Source organism: Rattus norvegicus, chromosome 8, assembly GCF_021556685.1.
Source record: "Rattus norvegicus strain SHRSP/BbbUtx chromosome 8, alternate assembly SHRSP_T2T, whole genome shotgun sequence".
In the NCBI taxonomy this organism is placed as follows: Eukaryota; Metazoa; Chordata; class Mammalia; order Rodentia; family Muridae; genus Rattus; species Rattus norvegicus.
This window is the reverse complement of record NC_141541.1, coordinates 130,132,856-130,154,570: the sequence shown is the minus strand read 5'-3', so window position 1 is coordinate 130,154,570 and position 21,715 is coordinate 130,132,856. Positions and strand designations below refer to the sequence as shown.

The 21,715-nt window shown below is 43.1% G+C and overlaps 2 protein-coding genes across 38 annotated transcripts in view; both read right to left on the bottom strand.

Moving 5' to 3' along the window:
- Window positions 1–19,195, bottom strand: part of Tcaim (T cell activation inhibitor, mitochondrial) — a 31,258-nt gene extending 12,063 nt beyond the window's left edge. For 2 of the 29 annotated variants that reach the window (NM_001433878.1, NM_001110838.2), the window contains exons 1-5: window positions 19,047–19,195; window positions 15,936–16,005; window positions 12,827–12,962; window positions 9,577–9,733; window positions 4,204–4,456 (exon numbers count right to left, since the gene is read on the bottom strand). In NM_001433878.1, the coding sequence (NP_001420807.1) occupies window positions 4,204–4,456; window positions 9,577–9,733; window positions 12,827–12,962; window positions 15,936–15,964 (575 nt within the window). In that variant the 5' untranslated portion in view covers window positions 15,965–16,005; window positions 19,047–19,195. Of the gene's footprint in view, window positions 1–4,203; window positions 4,457–9,576; window positions 9,735–12,826; window positions 13,040–15,935; window positions 16,031–17,682; window positions 17,827–18,728 lie in introns of those variants that run through there. The other 27 variants (NM_001433880.1, NM_001433890.1, NM_001433888.1 and 24 more) reach the window with 27 other exon arrangements.
- Window positions 19,196–21,136: 1,941 nt separating this feature from the next.
- Topaz1 (testis and ovary specific TOPAZ 1) overlaps window positions 21,137–21,715 on the bottom strand; it is a 55,083-nt gene continuing 54,504 nt past the window's right edge. For 8 of the 9 annotated variants that reach the window (XM_087561580.1, XM_087561584.1, XM_087561581.1 and 5 more), the window contains exon 20: window positions 21,137–21,426. In XM_087561580.1, the coding sequence (XP_087417706.1) occupies window positions 21,207–21,426 (220 nt within the window). In that variant the 3' untranslated portion in view covers window positions 21,137–21,206. 9 annotated transcript variants of the gene reach the window in all.

The following is a 21,715-nucleotide window of genomic DNA, read 5'->3' as shown; positions in this document are numbered from 1 at the left end:
TGTAAGCCACCTTGTTTACTGCTGTCAACAGTAACCAGTGTAAGCCACCTTGCTGGCTGCATTAGCTCTTTACTCTGCAGAGTCACTCAACAGGTGAGGGTGCAACTGTGAGCCACGCAGCACGTGAGCAAACATGGGGGCGTGCACAGCTGTAAGAGAGAGGGAATGTATCCTGAAAAAGGAGTTTCAAGACTACTTGTGGATTCTAACCTGGCAGAATCCCATTCTGCCTCCTTTACTATTGGGGTGCAGTACCCTATGCTCTCAGAGACAACTCCTCCTTCTTTGCCCAGCCTTCTAGTTCTTTAGCCAAGGAGTTCCTGAGCACACCCAGGCAAGCTTTCTACCACCCTGGCGTCCATTTCTTTTTCCCTAGCTCAGTGCCCAGCTGAAGTCTTGACTCATCTTCATCAAACGCATGATAAAATAGGCTCAGCAGAACAGATGTTCTCCTATTGTCACTTCTTACAATGTTTTCTTTATAAGGAAAAATAAATGTTAAAGAATGTTTTAAGGACTAGAGAGGAGTAGCTGTCGGAAGATGTACTGAAGGCACCTAAAGCCCTTTCTTGATGAAGTCACCTGCTGTGCTAAGAACAGCCAGACACAGGCACGCTTGCTATTGGCTGCAGTCTTCAGCTGTTCAAAGTATAGAGAAAGAAGATACTTGGGTAGAGTCTTTCAGTGTGGATGGCCCTAGGGATGCCTGTGCAAGAGAAAGCTCCAGGAGCTGAAAGAGACAGTTACTTTAAAGAGTGAGCAGAACATGCACACAACTCCTCACAGGGAACACCTGAAGAAGTGTGGGAGAGAGAGCTGAAATGTGCCTGACAGAGCCCTGACAGGTGCTTCCATCAGTCCTTCTAGATCTGAGCTAAAGCCTTAAGATGTATCAAGTTTAAAACCTGCAGAACAATGAACTCATTATAAATTTATCAAACATATATTTATCCTAGATATCCAGTATGGTGGTGTGCTGGTAATATAGGGATGATAAAGTTTTCACTGTAAAAGAAGACTTACTAAAAGGAGAACAGGGTCACAAAAAGAAAGAGAGGACTCATACTTTAACTTGGTTGGAAGGCTCTGTACAACGAACGGGTAATGTGGGCCTGAACCTGGGGTGTGTGGGTAAGAAGGGAGGGTGTGCTGATTGCACAAATTCACCTACAGATGAACCAGAGTGTAGAGATCAGATGGTTCTGCAGATGGAGGGGAGTCCTGAGATGTGATAAAAGGAAAGAGGGAAGATCATAAAGGGTTCTGCATGGCAGAACAGGGAAGTGGGTCCTCGCTGCCAGGGAAATGTGCTCATTACTTTTTGATTCACTACTTGGCATATCGATTAATCCTGCCCATACTCCTTTTAAAGAATTCTGGGTTCCAAAGTTGAGCATAGTGATGCACTCCTTTAATTCCAGCAGATGCAGAAGCAGGCAGATATCTGTGAGTTTGAGGCTGGCCTGAACTACACAGTGAGTTCTAACCTAGTCACAGATATCTAGTGAAACCCTGTGTCAAAACCAAAACAAAACAGAAGTACAGGGATCGAAGATCAACTGTTGGCTCTGAGGCTCAGTTTGCACTGCAGTTTCACTTTTAGAACTCTTCCTCTTACAGGACTGCCCTCTCTCATGTTTGGCTTGCACTTTCTGCCATAAAATTATACTTGCTTAACGCTAAACTCCAACTCCATAAGGCCTTCTAATGGGTTCATGTAAGTCTGGAGATACCGACGACAAATCATCTAAAGGACTTTGTGTGCTGTTAAGCATCTATCCTAATGCTAGGTCATTATCAATTTCATCTATGAAGCTAAGAAAGATTCTATTGAACTAGTGACAAATTCACCACCGTGTCATGACAAATAGCTACAGACAACTGGACTGATTGACAGTGATACATTTTCCCCGACTTTATTTCCTGAAACAGTAGTTTACAAAGCTGTTCTCCTCCTTAAGAGTACAGAGCAAGCCACCAGAGTCTGAACAGAAAGCAAAGCAGACTCTTGAGGACACTGGGAATTCACAGCAGTGTGGCTCATAGCTCATAGTGTGGAAAACAGCAAATTCTGAAGCAATGCGTGTGTTTCCCCTGCGTGCTGATGAACTCTTGCACTGAGCTACACCTCCCACCTTCATATTTATTTCAGAGTTTTAAATTCAGTATAGGGTAGGTTCTGTGAACACCGGACGCAGGTTAGCACTTAGTGCTGACAGACAAATGCCCTATTCTTGAGAACTCACGATCTAGGACAATGTAATAAAGTCTATCATATAATAAAGTCTATCATATTAATGATAGGATCTTATTGAATATTTAAACGAAGAATTATGAAAAACCATCTAATACATGAAATCCTGAAGAATACAGATGAATTACCTTTTTTCTGGTTTCAGTGTGTTTTCATTATTTGCCAGATAGCTAGTTAGTTCTGGGTCATTGGGACAATCTTTAAATAACACTCAGCTGAGACCAGAACTGTCTTCTACAAAACACTCCACAGAGCCACAGACATAATGCTTGTCTGAGAACTCTTTAATACTTTACCCTTAAACCCCTTAGCCTGAGCAAGGTCCAACATCTTCTTCCCCCTCCTCCTCCACCTCCTCCACCTCCTCTTCCCCCTTCACCTCCTCTTCTTCCCCCCCTCTCCCTCCCCCTCCACTGCCTCGCCCTCTTCTTTCTTCTTCCATCTCTGTCCACTTTCCTCTGGACTGCTCAGCTAGCACCTGAGTGACAATTCCCACCCTCATGACCACCCCTCACATCTGCCCTCACGTCTGCCCCATCAACAAATCATCACCCAAATCTCCATCTCCCTCTAGCATATTTGCAGAAGGAAACCCAGGCAATGGGATATATGTAAGAGGTGATGTATCTATTGGTCATGAATATACACAGGTACCACAGCTAGACTCTGCCCACACACACCCGTGCCACAGCTGCACACTTCTCCCCCTTTCTGCTAACTTCCTCTTCACCTTGGGGGAGTGTGGCTAGATGACATGGCCTCCTGCATCAGAGCAGGTAATACATGGAAGGTTCAGTGACAGTGGACAGCAAAGGATAATTTTCTAAGTCACGGCCAGTCACTGGCTTCTTTGGATAAAATTGCTGATAACAGAATGGGACTGGCTTTAAGGAGTCTACTCTTAAAAAATGAAAAAGAAGAAGAAAAACAAAGTGTAAGGCTTGGCTGGGCATGGTTGGTTGGGCCTTGAATCCCAGAAGGTAAGAGACAGGCAGACTTCTGTGAGTTCAAAGCCAGGCTGGTCTACATAGGGAATTCTAGGCCAGCCAGGGCTACACAGGCTGTTAGCCTGCCTCAGAAAACAAACAAATAAAACAAAAAATATAGGATTATGCAAAATTACCAAAATGATATGTTGAAATATATAATGCTAATATTTTGATAAACCATCTCTCATTTTACTTTATAAATACATTCTATAAAAATGGGCTCACATAGGGCATAGTGCTTTACAAACAGTTTTCTATACTTAAAGTTATCAAAACACTAATGGCAGTTTACTAAAAAAGTATGCCAAATATTCCATATCTATTTTCTGTTGCTGTTGCTTTTTGAGACAGGGTTTCACTATATAGCTCTGGCTGCCCTGGGAACTCAACTATGGCCTCAAACCAAGCTGCTCTCAAAGTAAAAGAGATCCTCCTGCCTCTGTCTCCCAAATGCCGAGAGTAAAAGAAAGCACTACACACCCTACTCATATCTAACTTTTATAATTTAAAAATATTCTCTTCAATTATCTATTCAAGATGATATTTTATTAAGGTATCTGTCTGTCTGTTTATTTTTGAGATAGGGATTCACTGTGTATCTCAGACTGGCCTGCCTTGATCTGTCCATGCTCGTAACTATTTCCTACCTACTTCCCAAAGTTTGATATGATAGCCATGTGCCATTACCCCTGCTGTGTTTTTCTGTAAGTATGGATTATTAAACTTAATTACCTCTGAACTCTACACATAGACTGCAAATGTTCAATGTGTAAAAAACTGATTTTAAAAGCTTAAATCTTATGCATGTATCTGGTATTAAACAATAACAAAAAGTGGAAGTTTCTAAGAAACTTGAAATATATTTCCTCAAATATTTTACTAAAATTTCTTTTCCTGCAAAACAGAACATCATTTAAACAGCAACTATATGAGGCTATTTAAATAAAACCTTTTACTTACGTGAGGGTTGTTTCCACTCTTGAGACATGTTCAAGGTCTTCGTCAGGGTCCTTGAACCCAGTAAAGGAATAATAGGACCTATGCCATTTGATGGGTCTGTCAGGCATCCCTGTAGCTTCCTTGAGAGGCTGGGAATGCACATTAGTGTTCAAGCTTTGGACGTGTTCAACAGGCAAACTGCAGGAGTTGAGAATATATAATACTGTGCTTAGCAGATCGCTGCTGTGCAAAGTAAATCTGACTGCTCGGAATCCTAGAGAATATAATTCCCCCAGACAATTAATACAGATGATTACTTGTTTTAGCTTAGAATCACTTTTCATGAAACAATTATAAAATTAGAATCTTTAAAAGCATTTCATTATCCACTAAACTCTCCCCATTGGGAAATCGTCAGCAAACGAAAAAACTTCCTCTTCTAAACTCTACAGCAGAATTTTCATTTCCATGGATTTCCTTTTGGTTTGCACCAGGAAGTAGGTGCCACTCCATCCAAGGGCATGGAGATGATTTTCAGTTCTACCTGTGGTGAATCTTGTCACTAAAGAGAAGAGAGTGTTACCACATCCATCGTAAAGACTCTAGCAGGGAGCAGGGTACTGGGGATACCTGCATTGCTAGGGCAGGCTAGGGGAGGCTCAGGCTCTGCATGGTGTTGGTGCTCACAGAGATGGCTCAGCAGTTAAGAGCACTGGCTGTTCTTCTAAATGTCCTGAGTTCAATTCCCAGCAACCACATGGTGGCTCACAACCATCTGTAATGAGATCTGATGCCCTCTTCTGGTGTGTCTGAAAACAGCTATTATATACATAAAATTAAATCTTTTAAAAAATGTTTTAAATGATGTGTGTGTGTGTGTGTGTGTGTGTGTGTGTGTGTGTGTGTATGCATGTGTACCACATGTATGCCTGGTGCCCAAAGAGGCTAGAAGGGGCTGTAAGATCCCCTTGGAACTAGAGTTGCAGATGGTTGTGAATTACCATATGGGTTCTTGGAATTGAACCCAGGTCCTCTGGAAGAACAGTTAGTGTTCTTAACTACTGAACCATCTCTCCAGGATCAACCCTCAAAATTTAAAAGAAGCTTGGAAATTACACAAGGGAGCACCCAATGTAGTGCAGTGGCAGGCTTCTTGCCTAGAACGCATGAGGTCCTAGGTTTGATTCACAGCCCTGACAGAAAATTAAATTCTGTTAAGTATTATTATTACTATTAGTTAAAATTTAGACAAGTTCTCACTATGTAACCCTGGCCGCAAACTCACAGACACTGCTGGCTTCTGCCTTCTGAGTGATGGGATTAAACTATGCTATCATTTTGGGCTACAAAACTTTATTAGCACACTCTCACTGTAACGTTTCACATACACATGAGTAAAAGTCTGTTAACAGGCATATAATCTCATACCTTTACTAGAAATAACCACTGTTAACTCTTGGTACAGTCTTCCAACAACATGTGTTAATCATGTAGCTAACCACACAATGTGGATATTTACAATTAAATTAATTAAACAATTAAAACTAAGCTGGGCATGGTGGTACAGGCATGTAACCCCAGCTCTTGTGGGAGCGGGAGGCAGATAAATAGGACATCAAGGTTATTCTTGGCTACAAGGTGAGTTTGAGGCCAGTTTGGGGTAAGATTTTTTTTTCTCAAAACAATAGCAACCTCTCAAACCCACCATCACAGTCACCATAGAAACATTTAAATAAAACTTAAAATCTATTCCTTGGTCACATGAGCAACCTTTCACGTACTCAGAGTCACATGACTAGTGCTAGCCATCCTTGAGGGTTCATCTGTGGAACACTTGCTTCCCTGGTACAAGCTCTCTTAGATAGTGCGGGTCTGAACCTTTCCTGTATTCTTCTCTGAACTGTATTACCACACACACGCTACTGCTGTCATGTTTCTACACATGTATATTTGCAGACACCACATACATGCTGATGCTATCATGTCTACACATACGTATATTTATAGATACACACTCACTCGTCTTAAATTGTTCCTGTTAGTAATGATGGTACCACTATGGATCTGTTGTTTTGAACCTTTGGCACCTAACTTGGTGGACCAGCCTGGCTTCTTGTTACAAGGTCTAAAGAAGTTCATTCTTGTTTTCTATAAAACTTAGGTTTGACTATGTCTTGATATATTTTCTAGAATTTAGTTTGTTCCACACCCCATACACTGACTATACCCTGACCTTCAACCTGGTAAGATGTTCTGCCAAATAATTTTGACATGTTCAGCCAATGTCCTACATGACTACAAATCCCCTAGCCCTTGGAAAGTCACAGCCCCACTGTCTCCCACCTCCCACCCTGTCTCGGATATTCAATACTATTTTCTCAAACCCTGTTTTAGGAAGATAGCCCTGTCTGACAGAAAACAACACTTGGATTGGTGGTTTTTCTCTCATTCGGTAGGATCAACACCTTCCACATCTACACATAGAAATGAACCTATTTTTTTCAGCAGCTACATGCTAGTCACTTTAACAACTCGACATATTTATCACTTCCAGTAGTGATGGGCTAGAAAGTAATTTCCAGTATTCTATGTGAGAGTGAAATGTGCTTTGCTCGCCTGCCTCTCCTTCTGGTTGGTGTTGGTGTGTGTACCTTCACGTCTGTATGGTCATGTTTGTGAAGGTCAATGCCAACCTTGGTATTGCTCGACACAGACCGACTTGTTTTGAGGGATCTGGGTAACCCCTTAGGTGAAATTGGTTCACTCCTGGGTTCCAGGGATCCTCCTGTTACAACCCCCTCCCTGCCAGTGTTGGGATTGCATGGCAGGCTGTCACAGTTGGCTGGTTTATGTAGGTGCTGGTATCTGAGATCAGGTCTTTTTTTTTTTTTTTAAAGAATTAATTTATTTATTTTATGTATTTGAGTATACCCAAGCTGTCTTCAGACACACCAGAAGAGGGCATCAGATCCCACTACAGATGGTTGTGAGCCACCATGTGGTTGTTAGGATTTGAACTCAGGACCTCTGGAAGAGCAGTCAGTGCTCTTAACCGCTGAGTCATCTCTCCAACGAGATCAGGTCTTTATTCTCGTATTCTTGTTTACTCTTGAACTATCTTCTCAACCCTCCTGAGATGTGAATTCTTAGTAAGAGCCAGAGCTTAACTCCTTTTTGCAGATATACTCTGTTCGACAAACATACACAATACAGAACGTGTAAGACGTTTTTCTTAATAGGATCGTCTTGAGGACTATTGGCAAGAGAAAAGAAATAGTTAAACTTTTTCCCTTGAAGGCCAGAAGAAGCAGCTCAGACTTAAAGTAGCTAATTTAATAGCCTAACAGGAACACACCCAGCACTCAGGAGGCAGAAGCCAGGGGACTCTCTGTGAGGGTCAACTTGGTTGACATAAGCTCTGGCTTTAAAAAAGCAGGGTTGGGTGACAGGTGGTTCTGCACTTGTTCTTGCAGAGATGTGAGACTCAATTCCAGCACCCACATGGTGGCTCACAGCAATCTTCAGTTTCAGTTCCAGGGGATCTGATGTCCTTCTGATCTCGGGCACCAAGCATGCCTATGATATACAGACATACAAGCAGGCAAAATACTCAACTAAAAAAACGGTTACGTCTAGCTGAGCATAGGGCACATTCCCTCAATCTCAGCACTCAGGAGGCAAAGGCAGGTGGATCTTTTGAATTTGAGGCTAGCCAAGTGAATTCCAGGACTACAAAGTGAACTCCAGGACAGTCAAGGCTGTTACACACAGAAACCCTGTCTTGAAAAACAAAAACAAAAAATATTAAATCTAAAAAAAAATTTAAACTAAGTCAAGGACTAAACTGTACTTTCCATGTTAATTCATCAATTCATTGATTATTGTCTCTGTCACACAGGCTGTTATCCAGTGTGACAGGATTCCTTAGGATTCCTTTTGGGAGCAGCAGTTTTGCTGTTTTGGGTGAGATCATTCCAAGGTACACTGCAGACGTCTCTGTGGGGCTGGTGATGTCGTTCATTCGTAAAGCACTGGCTAATTAATGTCTATGAGACCCTCAGTGCTATCCCCAGAACTAAAAAGAAAGTCTGAATTTACTTAGCCAGCCACAGCATCAAGAAACTTTTCTTTTTTTGTGAGACAAGGTCTTACTATGTAGCTCTGGTCTGTAATTCACTCTGTAGCCCAGGCTGGCCTTAAACTCAACAGATCCTTCCGCTCTTGCCCCACCACACCTGGCCTGCAGAAGCACTCTTACTATGTGCAGATCACATCAATGTGGAAGGCTCACCAGCAGACAGAGCAGCTGGTCATCTCCACTCGCTCCTTACGTCTATCTGAGCTACAGTCCATTTGTAAGGGAGATAAACTGCTTTCTTCTGGTATAAGAGTGCTTTACTGTACCTTAATTTCTGCCTTCTCCTGTTCTTGTTGGTGAGCAGTTCTCAGTTAACCATTAGCTGACAGTGGAGGACTTCTGGACCTTGCTCGGCCAAGGCTGGCTACAGCTACTTGTTTAAGTGTTAATTCAGAGAAATTCTTACTGAATCCTATCTTGTTTTAATGCTTACTCTGATAATAAAGTTCACTTCCACTTGGACCACCAAAAGAACCCAGAGCTGGAAAAATGATTAGGTTCTTAAGAATGCAATGTATTTCCATGAAAGCCCTAACAAAGCAATAGAGAGAAGGATGTAAGTTGAGAGCAAGGTCAGGAAAAGGCCGTGTGGAAATGGGGGGGCGGGAGGAGCATCGGGGGTTTCCAATGTCCACAAAGTCATCCACGTATGAGACTGACAAAGAATGGAAGCAGCGATCTCCTAGTAATGTCAAGCTATTGATGAAAATTCAGTGATGAAGAACAATAATTTAATTTTAATTTTATAACTGTTAGGTCCAAAATGGTCCTCAGAAATAGTAGTGCTGGTGACAATGTCCCAAACAGAAGGACTCTGACCAGGTATCTGGTTCACTGGTTACCTGAACAGTGTGCATCAGCTCAGACCCCGCCCGCGGACCGACTGAAGCACTCTTGCTCTTCCATCACCTGGACTGTCTTTGGGCCACACACCATCACGGATAAATTAGAACTCACTATGTAACCAGGCTGGCCTCAAACTCACAGAGATCGCCTGCTCTGCCTCCCTAGTGCTGGGATTAAAGGTGTGCACCTCGCCGACACTTGACTGGAATACTTTGGGAAACAATGGTTTAAACACACAAAAATGACTTGCTCAAATGCATCCAGCTAGGAACAGAATCTAATTCTAGAAAAACAACTATGACAGTTTTCAGTAATCAAGACTCAAATCCAAAGGTATTCTGGCAATGTCAGAATTAACTAACACATTTCACATGACGCAGGCAGGGACACAACAGAAATAAATAACATACCGGTAGTACTGACAGGCTCCTGTCCTTCAGAGGAATTCTGCGCTGTTTTTTCTCTTATATAAAATGTAAGCTGAGTTGGTTTCAGAGACTTGAAGCCTGGTTTCTGGAGATTTTCTAAATAGACACTTAATCTCTTAAGAGAATTTTCATTGACTTCCTGGAAAAAATATGAAGGGCATTTATTTACATGTGAGTAAAGAAAGAAGAAATTATATGTGGTCTTTAGATATACTGAATATAATAAGTAATTTACTGTTAAAAATGTTGAGGGAACCTAGTCTGGTGGTTTAAGCCTTTAATCCCAGCACTTGGAGGCAGAAGCAGGCAGGTCTCAGTGAATTCCAGACCACTGTTTGTTTCGTGAAATAATAAAAAAGCCCCCATGCTACCCACAGCCCGGCCTGTTCTCATCTGGGCACAATCTCTGACCCGGAGCTCCAAAATCTCTCCACCCTATGGTGGGTCACTGCCACGCCAGCCCCACACATCCAAATTCATTCACACGGTTGGCTAGCTGGGGTGCACTTCTCCCAAAACCACACTTTAGAACCCAGCTGAGTCGCTGTGTGAAGGAAAACACCACACAATCTTCGTTTAGAATTAACAGGTAACACAATCGCTGGGCTCAGCAACTAGCACCCTAATGTTGTAAGCCATTCTAAGTTAAACTCCTCCAGTGGCGAATCCTGCCTCTTCTTGTCCCCCCTCTAGGACCGGAAGTCCTGCTTACTCCTCGCCCAGTGATTGGTCCCCTGAAATCTTTATTCATTAGGGGAAGGTTCTGCCACAACTGTTTCCAAACAAACAAAAATAGCTAAACCGTGACAAGCTGTTTTTTTTTTTTTTTAAAGTGAGCTGGAAAGATGGCTTAATGGTCAGAGCACTGACTGCTCTTGCACGGAACCTGGGTTCAGTTTCTAGTACCCATGTGTCAGCTCATACATAAGTGCTTCCAACCACAGCTCCAGGGGATTCAATGCCCTTCTCTGGCCTCCATGGGCACATCATGTATTCACTCACCCAAACAAAGACACAGACATATACACATTCACAGACTGTTTGGTAAAAGGAAAGATTAGCTCCACAGTACACAGTGTATAGTGGATAAACGATGATGGCGAGACACAGAACTTGTAATCACAATCATGTGAGCATCAGGGTAAAAAGCGGTTAAAGTCCTTCATCATGTCTGGGTAAAACCAGCTTAGCTATGGCTGCGATCCCAAAGCAACAAACTAGTGATTATATAATTAGATTCATTAGATCTAATAATACCTCCATGACAGACCTCTGAGATGCATTTTTGTAAAAACAGAGTAACTAAGAAAATGCCCATATATATGTAGTAAACAGAGCCACAAGGCAAATAACCAGATAGGAGGAAATCCAGGGTATTTTTTAGTAAAGGTTAGGATGTGCTCTTTGATACATATAACAACATTATCTTCTTGATTACTGCAGTAATACAGTCCCCAGAGGAGGAGAAGCATAAAGAGGGGATACAGATAAACAGACATGAAGAGATGCCAAGGTCAGTTATTGTAGGAGAAATATTGTTGGTGACAAATGGCAGGGACAGTAACTGCTTCTTTAATTCTATTTTAAAGGTGTATGGATGTGTTGTGTGCATGCTACAGCAGATGTGTGGAGGTTAGAGAAAAATTTCCTGGAGTCTGTTCTTTCCATTATGTGGATTCTAGGGACTGAACTCAGGCTGACCACCTTGGCAGTAAATGCCTTTCCTGGCTGAGCTAAGTGGTTTGCCTTATTATTTTTCCAAGTATTTCTATTAAGCTCAGGATAGCCTTGAACTTGAATTTAAAGTCTATTTGCCTACATCTTCAAAGCTACTTTTGAGGTTTTTATTTTTGACAGAAGAAACAGTGGAAGGGCCTCACGGGAGTCAATATACACAATGATCTGTAGAAAACAAACAGGAATGGGGGCAAAGGAAATCCGGACCAGACCGAGATTTTAACGCGAACTTTAATCTGTGAATTTTGAAATCTATTAATAGCCCACAGTTTAAAATTACAGTACCAAAAGGAAAAGAACCACACCAGTGGGTGCCAGTGTGAAATCCTGGACTTGGAGTAGGATGCTACAAGCATTTGGAGCCTTGACTGTCCTCAGCAGAAGGCAAGGTTTTGGTGAGCCAGAGCTGCGTGGTAACGGCCAGAAGAGTGAGAAGACTTTATGGGCCTGCATTCACTGACAAAGGACAAATAATAGACCTAATAAATAAGGGGTCAGACACCTCCGGATGAAAACAGATACAGAGAAAATACTGATGGGTAAGGAGAGTAGAAGCTGTCAGTGGCCTGGGACAGACTCTCTGAGACGTGGAGGTAAGCCATCTCTGAGGAGGACAGTCCAAAATGGGGGAGCAGTGAGCACAAAGGCTTGGCAAAGGGTGAGTGTGCAGAGTACAGTGGCTGAGGGAGGGAAGGCACAAGACCAGCCCAGAGACACCCAGTGAGTGAGTCTCCAAGACCACACTGAGGTTCAATGGCTGGCAGTGGACAGCTAGTTGTACAGCTTGCTCTTGTTTGCTCCGGTGTAGACTACGGCCTGGTCTTCATCCCTAGTAGTGAAGTGCAGCAGTGTTCAAGGTGTGCTGCACACCACTACCAGGCAGGGATATTCACTTGAGCCTGGTGCCCAGGCTTTATTATTTCAGGTCAAATCAGGGATCAATGTTAATTAACAACAAAAGGACCAGTGAGGTAACTCTAATGCACTTTTCAAATTATCTAATACTAAAAAATATTGATGGTTCTGAGTTTGCCCCAGGACTTTTGCCAGTTTGTATCCCCTGAGCACAATACAGGTAGCACAAGTTCAGTAGCCCCCAGCATGCAGGGAAGCCTCCGGGCACTGGAAATCTGCCTAGGATATCCTTACAAGAAAGGCTCCATCAGCTGAAGAAAGGCGTTTTTCTCTTAAGCCTTTTATTTTAATCCAAAAACTCGTACAGAAACGTGATTATTATACTCTTCGATTTATGTGGTGACTTTATTGTTTATATAAATAATGACAGCTTTGAATAAACAATGGTTTCAACTGCTATATCACAAACATTCACTAAATTTACTAATATGGAAACTTTATTATTTTTCAAGTTAGTACTGCTTCAATGTCAACCATTATCATGATAGAATAATCCAGATTTACAGGACTTTCTGAAATATATTGATTGAGAGGTAAATCAACTAGACATAGACAGTAAGTTAAAAAAATAAGTGTTTACCCTTTCCCTGGGGTGCTGTCCAAAGAAATCAGGATGAACTGCAAAGTAGAAAGGCCTCAAGGCATTGATGGCTTCTGCCCCTGATAAAGCTCGAGAGTAGTGAAGCCAAGGAGGGAGGACCTTCCTCAGGCAGAACCTATCAGAGACATAGGGATTATTCTCTATGATGTACATACTCCCAACGATCATCACCACACAGGAGGTACAGCCAATCTAAAAGTACCATGCAGGGGCAAACCAGAGTCACAAGGTAGACACTCATTTGCTGCAATCTGTCAGGTTTCTAGATAGTGGTTCTAGTTCTTTACTGCGGCATGAGTGGTAGTGGCAATGAAAGCAGAACTTCTCTCCCTGTCACTCTAAGAGCTGGCTTCACTGCAGATGATACTTTTCTTTTTGAAGTTCTGTTTTGTTTTCCTTAATTCCCATCAGTGTACTTTTCCAGTGCAGTGGAGAATACCCCGGGGACCTCAGTATTAAGAGGAAGATGTCCTTCAGTTTTCCTCATTACCTGACTGTTAACAGAACTCTAATCAGACAACTCGACATTCCTATTCTTAAATCATGTTTGGAATGTTCTTAAAGTACTGTTTATTTTTGTCAATGAAAATACTGCTACAGTATTTTAGTCCAAAGGAGCAATTCCACAGTTCCTATCTTTGGATATTGCAATTTACATTTCCGTTTAATTATCTTAAACAGACGTGTCTAAGTGTTGGGCACACTTTGTAACCTGTCAGGCAAGCTGAGTCTCTGGAAATGTTTTAAGTCTGGTACAGTGACAGAGATTCTAGAACTAACTTGAAGACTTCTTTTTTTAAAGATTGTTTTTCTTTATGTGTGTTTATGTGACTGAATGTCAAATGTGCACAGGTATCTGTGGAGGCCAGAGGGGTTCACTGGATGCATATGAGCAATTTTGAGCGGCCTGATGTGGGTGCTGGGAACCAAACTCAGAACCTCTGTAAGAACAGTATGAGCTTTGAGCCTGAGCCATCCTTCCAGCCTATACAAGATTTAACTGTCTGGGAAACACCAGTATATTTTCAGGTTACCTTGTTTTATTTTGCATGTATTCGAACCTTTTATAAAGTTAGTTTACAGGTGGTCCAGTAAGGGAGATCGAATAATAAGGCAGCTAGTGAGATTGCTCAGCTGGTAAAGGGCTATGTAAGTACGAAAACCTGGGTCTGATCCCAGCCAGTGATGCACAATAAGAACCTGTCTCTGACAGACAGATGGACAGCAAGGAAGGCAGTTCAGCCCTTATTCATCTCCTCTCCAAACTGCTGGGATCCCCACCTTCGCACTGCTATTTTTGATTCTGTGGCATAATGTCCTTTCTCAATGCTGCCAAAGCACAAAACCCCAACGAGGTCACCACTTACACCTGCTCTCAAGTGAGCCTGGCAGCTTCTCCCGAAATCAGTCCTGTCTACCAGACTGCCATTGCTGCCGCATTAGCCTCCTCACTAGCCTGCTTGTCTGTCTTTTCCCAAACAATACTACATGTCATTCATTTTTTTTTCTTTTTAAAACTTATTTTAAAAAAACTTAAAAAAAATAAAACAAAACAAGCCCAAAAAACCCTTTGTACTGATTCTTTGGGAGTTCCACATCACGCATCCCAATCTCACTCATCCCCATCCCTTCATAACTGCTCTTTGCCCTTACAACCCCCCCTCCAAGGGAATAAAATTAGAATTAAAAAAAAATCTCACTGTGGAAGCTGCAATGTGTCACACACTATATACCCTGTTGTTTACACATCTTTACTTGCACATGTTCATTGCAATGAGTCACCGGCCGCTGGCTTCTGCTGTACTATCTATAATGAATCCTCACTGGGATTCCTCTTGGATATCCCGTTTTTCGCCCTGTGTCATGAGATCCTGTAGCCTTGGCTCTTTCACATGCACTAGCAGATCATGGATCAGGTAGATGTTGGGGTGGACCAACTCAGAGCCCTGGATCTGGACCTGGGAGATAACTGAGTTGGTGTCCCACAAGCTCACCTGCTGCCACATCACCAGGGTGAGCTCTCTAGGACTGCTCTGGCTAGCTCATCTAATGCTGCATCAAGCAAGGGGCAGGGCCAGCTTGCCTGCTCTTACCTGTGCCTTAGCCACCAGAGCCAGTTCTACTTGCTGCCTAGGTGAGGTGCAGGGCCCACTCTCCTGAATGCTGCAGTCAGTGAGGGACAGGGCCAGCACTCCCATTCTTAGGACCTCAGGGCTAGCTCACCCACCCACTGCAGACAGAGAGAGGCAGGAGGTGCTACCCCAGTACAGATGAGTGATGGGACCAGCTGTCCCTTGTTTGTCTGGCTCCACCCCTAATCAAGGTCATCGCTACTGTGCTGCCCAGTCGGGTGCAGAGTCAGGGTGGGGTGGGACAGGGCAATTGTATTTCTTATACAAACAGTTTGGATGGCTTCCATAGTTCCTACAAGGCAAACATTTTTGAGTCTTTAATCGATCCTTTTTAACTTGCTCTCAAGTAACTCCTCATAAAAACTTGTAGTCAAGTGTGGAGGCAGAAGTCTCTAACTCCAGTGGGGTGGAGGGCGAAGGATCAGGAATACGAGACTAGCCATGGCTACATGATGAATTTGAGGCAAGCCTGGGCTATGAGACTCTGTCTCATCATCTCTTCCACAGACCCCTCAGCCAGGCCTCAACGATCTCCCTTAGTCTTCTCATTTACGTGATTTATAAACCCACAAACTTCCTCTGTGTCACAAACTTCCACCTATGCTGCACATCCATTATGCACCAGGAGGAGGAATTTGTATAATTATTATAGTAATTTTCTTTTAAACTCTAAAGCATTAAAATGTGTACTCTGCAGTTTGGGAACATAATTCCATTCTGGGAGAGGTTTAATTTACTTTTTTCTCTTCACGTTTCATACAGAACTATTCTGCCAGGATCTGAAGTCTCTTGCTTTGCAGGGAGAGCCTCAGTTTGGCTACTCATATTAGTTTTCTCTTTGTTCCTGCCTAAAACCAAATAATGATATTGTTTTGAGATTTGAAAAACAAGTTGAAATTAGCTCGATACATAACAGGGCGGACCTCTAAACAAACAGAGCGGACCACAGGGCTTACCTCCTCCAAGGCCTCAGGTGGCAAAACATTTCCGAAAAAGCACGCCAGCTTCCAAGCATCCATCAACTGCCTAATGGATGAAGTGGACAGAAGAACTGAACAGGTGAGAGGTTAAAAACGTACTGCCGTCATGTTACTGTCCTCAAAGTGAGATGCCTAAGGATTAACTTAAGAAGATGTTTAACAGCTACGTGTGTGAGGGTGTGGTTAAAATGCCCTGCAACATAAGAAGAGTTTATTTGGGCTTAGTTCCAGGAGGGGGGCTGGGATACAGTCCGTGTGTGTGTGTGTGTGTGTGTGTGTAAGACACAGCATTAGGCAGGGAAGGCACGATGGCAGGAGAGATGGACTATAAACTGTCAAGGCTGCCCCTGTGATATCCTTCTTTCAACTCTTTAACCTTCCGTAACCTTCTCGAAGAGTGCCACCAGCTCTTTTGTTCTGTGACTAAAAGGGCTTCTATGTTAGAATATATCATTCAGGGAAACCTGAATCCATCTTCCCAGACTATAGTCATTCATATTTGATATGTAATATAAACACTTTCTATAATTACTACCTTTGTGTGAAGGGAGATGTTTTCTGTTAGCACCCTTAACTGCATACGAAAACCTTTCCTTAATAAGTTCTAACCTGTCTTCATACTGTTTTAACCTGAAAAAAATTTTTTTCTGGAGTGTAAATCAAGATCTCAGCTTCAACTAAGCAAAAATCCCTGAAAGAATTCAGTCTGTACAGCCAATGGCAAGGGGCTGTCTCTTCCATTGCTGCAGTCAGCTACACAGAGAATCAGACTCTCGGAGGACTGAAGACACACTGCTTCAGAACATGGGCAGGTTCTGGGCAGCGCTAGTGACGCTGACTCTAACAGGCTACCGTGGTGTGTCAACTGCAGGAGTTCTGTCTGCAGACCAATTCTCATGACTCCTACCAGTACTCCACAGAATATACTGCCCTTCCATTTAGAGAAAACCTCAGGCATGCTACAGATGGACAAGAGACACTCCTCACCCTCTCATCAGACTCAGATGGCATTACACGTCCTTAATTTACCACTTCACCAATGCTTCTGTGTTAGGTCCAGGGTAAAACACTGAGGATACAGCATTAAGACAACTGTTGTTTTTCACTAAACTTAGTCTATGAGGAAAGGGTAGAGAAGCAGGACACAGACACAAGCAGGTGACCAACAAGACAGCAGCAATGATTTGGACTTGCAGGGTAACGGGAGACTTCCCCGGGGAAACACAGGGTAGGGAGGACATCCTGGAAAGCCTTGTCCTAAAGAAATGGTCTACCGTGTGGACAGAAGGTAGATATGGAAGGATAAAATTCATTTACAAGCCAGTGTAGATGACTACCTGAGTCTACTTAATAGTGATATTATTTTCTGTTCCATTCCTTCCTTCCCTTGGTCTGCAACCCTCTATGTAGCTCAGGAGAGCCTGGAACTTGCTATGTAGATCTAACAGCCTCTGTTCATTACTTTTGACAAGCACAGAAATCATCAAATAGAGGTCTTCAAGAGTGAGCTTTGACCTTTTGGCACAATCTGTATTTGAAAGTAACTTATCTCAAAAAAAAAAAAAAAAGAAAGAAAAAGAAAAAAAAAGAAAGAAAGAAAGTAACTTATCTCAATTAAGTTAACTTCACACTAATTTTACTTTAGTTATGGTTTTCCCTTGTAATTTTTTTTTTATGGAAAAGAATTGTTCTCTCAAGTAATGATAAAACCGCACCTACCTACCTGCCTTTCTTTTCTGTATTTGGAGACAAGAGATCATTGTATAGACTTGGCTGGCCTGGAGCTCACTGTGTAGATCAGGCTGACTCAGAGAGATCTACCTGTCCCTGCCTCTGGAGGGCTGGGATTAAAAGCCTAGACACCAGGCTTTAAAAAAAAAATGCTTTTAGGCTTTCTACTTAGAGTAGGGTACCAAGTAAACAACAAAAGCAAAGTCATGAAACAGTATTAGATTTTGTTTGTTTTCTCTGTGTAACAGCCCTGGCTGTCCTCGAACTCACAGAGATCCAACTGCCTTTGCCTCCCATTGCTGGGATTGATGGCACTCCACCATCGTCCGTCTGGATAAGAATTCTTTAGTTTTTCTTTTGTGTCCTTCTGGAGAGTTAAATCATAACTACAAACGCTACAGTTTCAAGAAGGATACAGACACTTCTGTCCCAGCCTCACCTACACAGGCACTGGTGCTACTCCAAGGTCCAATTCAAACCCACTGAACCCTAAGATCTGGCACAAGAAAAAGAGTGAGAACAAAACTCTTCAAATCTGCTGTTGTTCCTCAAATCATTTTGCATCTTAAAGGATTAGTGTAGGGTATGTCTTCTGGGACTTCCATCTCCTTTTCAGTAGGCCATCTTTAGGCAAATGCTTCATTTAAGCAACCAACCGAAAATTTGACGCCTTTTTAGAACTATATGGGCTCTATAGTAATTCTGGAATCTCCACTCGGTGGTCTCAAACTGATAAACTCCGCCTGATCCCGTTCCCTTTTACCATTATCCTACAATCTTAAATCCATTCGCACAAATATTCCACAGATGTCTTGAGTGAATTAGCTCTTTAGGCTCTTTAGTGGTGTAGTGCACCACCTCATGAACTATACTTTAGTAATCTACGCCCCATAGACTCCCCTCTAAGAGTCTACTTAGCCGTAAGTCTGATTGCAGGTCTAGAGGTGAACTGTTGGGGCTGCAACTGGGGGTGGAGCTCCTCCCAGGGCCCCACAAGCCTCAAGGCTCTCCCAGCAGCAGCCTAAACCCAACTCCCACCTGACAGCCTTGCCTACGCCTCAGGCACTCACAAGCCAAGGCCTCTGGGCAAGTGTGGAGTCCCTGGACAACTTTCGCTAAGCAAACAGCTCCTGACAGGTCTCGCCCACTGTCTCAGACGCGCACAGGCCTGGGTCCATGGTTGGAGGGCCCCGTCACTCTGAGCCTGCAGGCCCCACGAACCGTGCTCATTGGCTAAGGCGGACCGACCTTCCTCCTAGAACGCCTGCGCATGGCCCGCAAGCGGCTCCCAGCCAGGACATCGGCTCTCAGCGGCCTCCCTCCCCGCTTCAAAGCCGCACTTGTCCGTGTCCTTACCCCGCTATCTGCGGGTTTCCGAGGGGAGCTTCGGGAGACACAAGCAGGTTCTTCCCGCCGACTAGGTCTGAGAGAAAAAGATGATTGGCAGGCTGGTGGGAGGACGCTAGGCAAAGGTGAAGGAGTAGCCGGAGCCAGGGGGCGGGGCCAATGCGCGCACGCGCAGCCCCCTTGTTGGGGGGGGGGCGGAGCTGCGCAGGGCGCTCTGGTGACGCAGTCCTAGCTGAGGAGCCGTTGGTAGTTTTGGTCGGCTTCCCAGATGCAGCCGGATTTGAAAGATCTCGTTCCTCTGGCTTACATTTCCCACTTGACTTTGCCTCAAGCAGTATCTGGATTTATTCATTATTTTCTGAGACAGTGACTCCCACTGTAACCCACGCTGGCCTTGAACTTGCGGCAATTCTCCTTCCTCTGCCTACTAACTGCTGTGATTACAGGTGTGACACATCACGCCTCGCTATTAGGCTGTTTATAAATGTTTTCGGGCTTTTTATTGCTTTACTGGATGTCTGTAACTGATCTCTAGACCTGCAAGTGATGGAATAGAAGCTACCTCTTGGCTCGGTCAACCAGCCAGAAGTCTGCGTTTTCCCACCCTTTCTCTTGGATCTTCTTTATTCTGAAGGTTTCCTTGCGGCCCGCATCGCTGCCCGTTTTCTGCAGGAGCGTATAATTATATAATTAGCCTCGCGAATTTCATCTCGTGTCTCTGAGGCAGTTGTGTACGCCACACATCACTCAAACTTAAGTGTGCTGGGACTTAATTTTCCTGCCCTTTGTGAGACTGTAGATCTAAGGACACTTCCTCTACTCATTTTGAGAACTCCTTTAAATACTTGTCCCATTTATTACCCTATTTAGGTTTTTTTTTCCCCCTAAACGAATTTGTGGCCTACAGTAGTATAGAGATTGAGGATTTTGTTAAAGATACTGAAGATGGCTTCTGGAGTTTTTTGTTGTTTTGTTTTTGTTTTTAGACAGGATTTCTGTAGACCAGGCTGGCCTTGACTTGAGAGAGCTGCTGTCCTCTGCCTCCTGAGTGCTGGGCTTAAAGGCATGGGCCACCACCACCTGACAACTTCTGAAGTTTTAATTGTTTTGATTGTTTTGGGACAATCCTTATTACATATTTATGTTTTGGCATATTTGTTTAAAATATTCTCTTTAGCAAAGTCTAACCTAACACACATTAGTCTCTCATTATCATATGGCGTACAGCCAAGTCGACCAGCAGATGAAATGCTTGCTGTTGGACCCACAAGTCTGACCACCTTGGTTTGACCACCAGAACCAGATAAAGGTGGAAGAAAAGAACAGACTCCAAAAAGCACGTGTGCTCCTCCCACATCAGATACATAATAATCATATGAGACACACTAAAAGGAAGTTGTTGTGAGTGTAATTTAGACGTTTGGTATAATGCCCTGGATTTTAGTATTTTAAGTCTGTGCTGCCAGTTTGTGTCAACTTGACATATGCTAGAGTCCTCAGAGAAGAGGCAGCCTCAATTGAGAAAACACCTCTTATGATCATGCTGTAGGAAAGTATTTACTTAGTGACTGATGTAGGAGGTCCCAGCCCATTGTGAGCACTGCCATCCTGGAGCTGGTGGTCCTGGGTTCTAAGAAAACAGCAGGTTGAGCAAGACAGGGGAGCAGTCAACTAAGGCACTCCTCCATGGCCTCTGCATCAGTTCCTGCCTCCAGCTTCCTGCCCTGATTTCAGTGATGGACTAGGATACAGAAGCACAAGCCAAACAAACCATTTATCCCCACGTTGCTTTTTTGTCATTTTATCCCGGTGTAGTTAATCCTGACGAGGTAAACGTCATCCATAACATTTGGTGATTCTTAGTTACCAAACTGAGCACCTGTAGGCACTGATGTTAAAGGCACCTGGGGTATGGCTTCTCACTTTGAATTACATTATTAAAAAGGAATTTACCATACTGAGATCCTTCTAAATTTAAGTAAAAAAGCAATTTTAAAAAATCACTTGTTAATAAAACCCTTGCAAGTAAATGAAATTTTTTTGCTTGAAAACTATTTGATAATTTCTAGTGTCAAGATACAAATGCTTAATACAATGAGTTACTTTTATTCTTTTATTTTCAACAATGATTACTTGAACTTAGAAAACCCAACAACAACCCTTTATTAACTAATGGTTAGTGAAAAGCCAAACCTTTCCAGCCCACTTCATATTCTCTTTCAGCCATTTCACGGCAGAGCAGTGCTCCAGACTGTACACCTGCTCCTTGTTAATGTTGACGGTCATGTGCTTGATGAAAAGCTTGGGGTCGGATATCCGAGCAGCCATGATCAGTCTTTCCACTGCAGCTTGATAATCGTCCTTGCTTCGAGGTTTGCTTTCTTCACATCTGTAAAGTGAACCCCAAGGCAGAACTTCTCAGAAGCAGCAGTGTGGTTTCTGTACAAAAGTCATCTGCATTTACTTTTTTAGCAGTGATTCCTAGGGTTTTTGAACCATGGCTTACAGTATGAGAGGCATTTTATACTAGGACCCAGTAGCAGTTGGTAGTTGAGAAACACAGCTCTAGAACACAGTTACCTTTATGCTGGTATTTTCAAAGCTCGTAACTATAATGTTAAGCTGTAAATGTTGGTATTAAGTGCAGCACAGCTTGAATGATAAACAACCACATTATT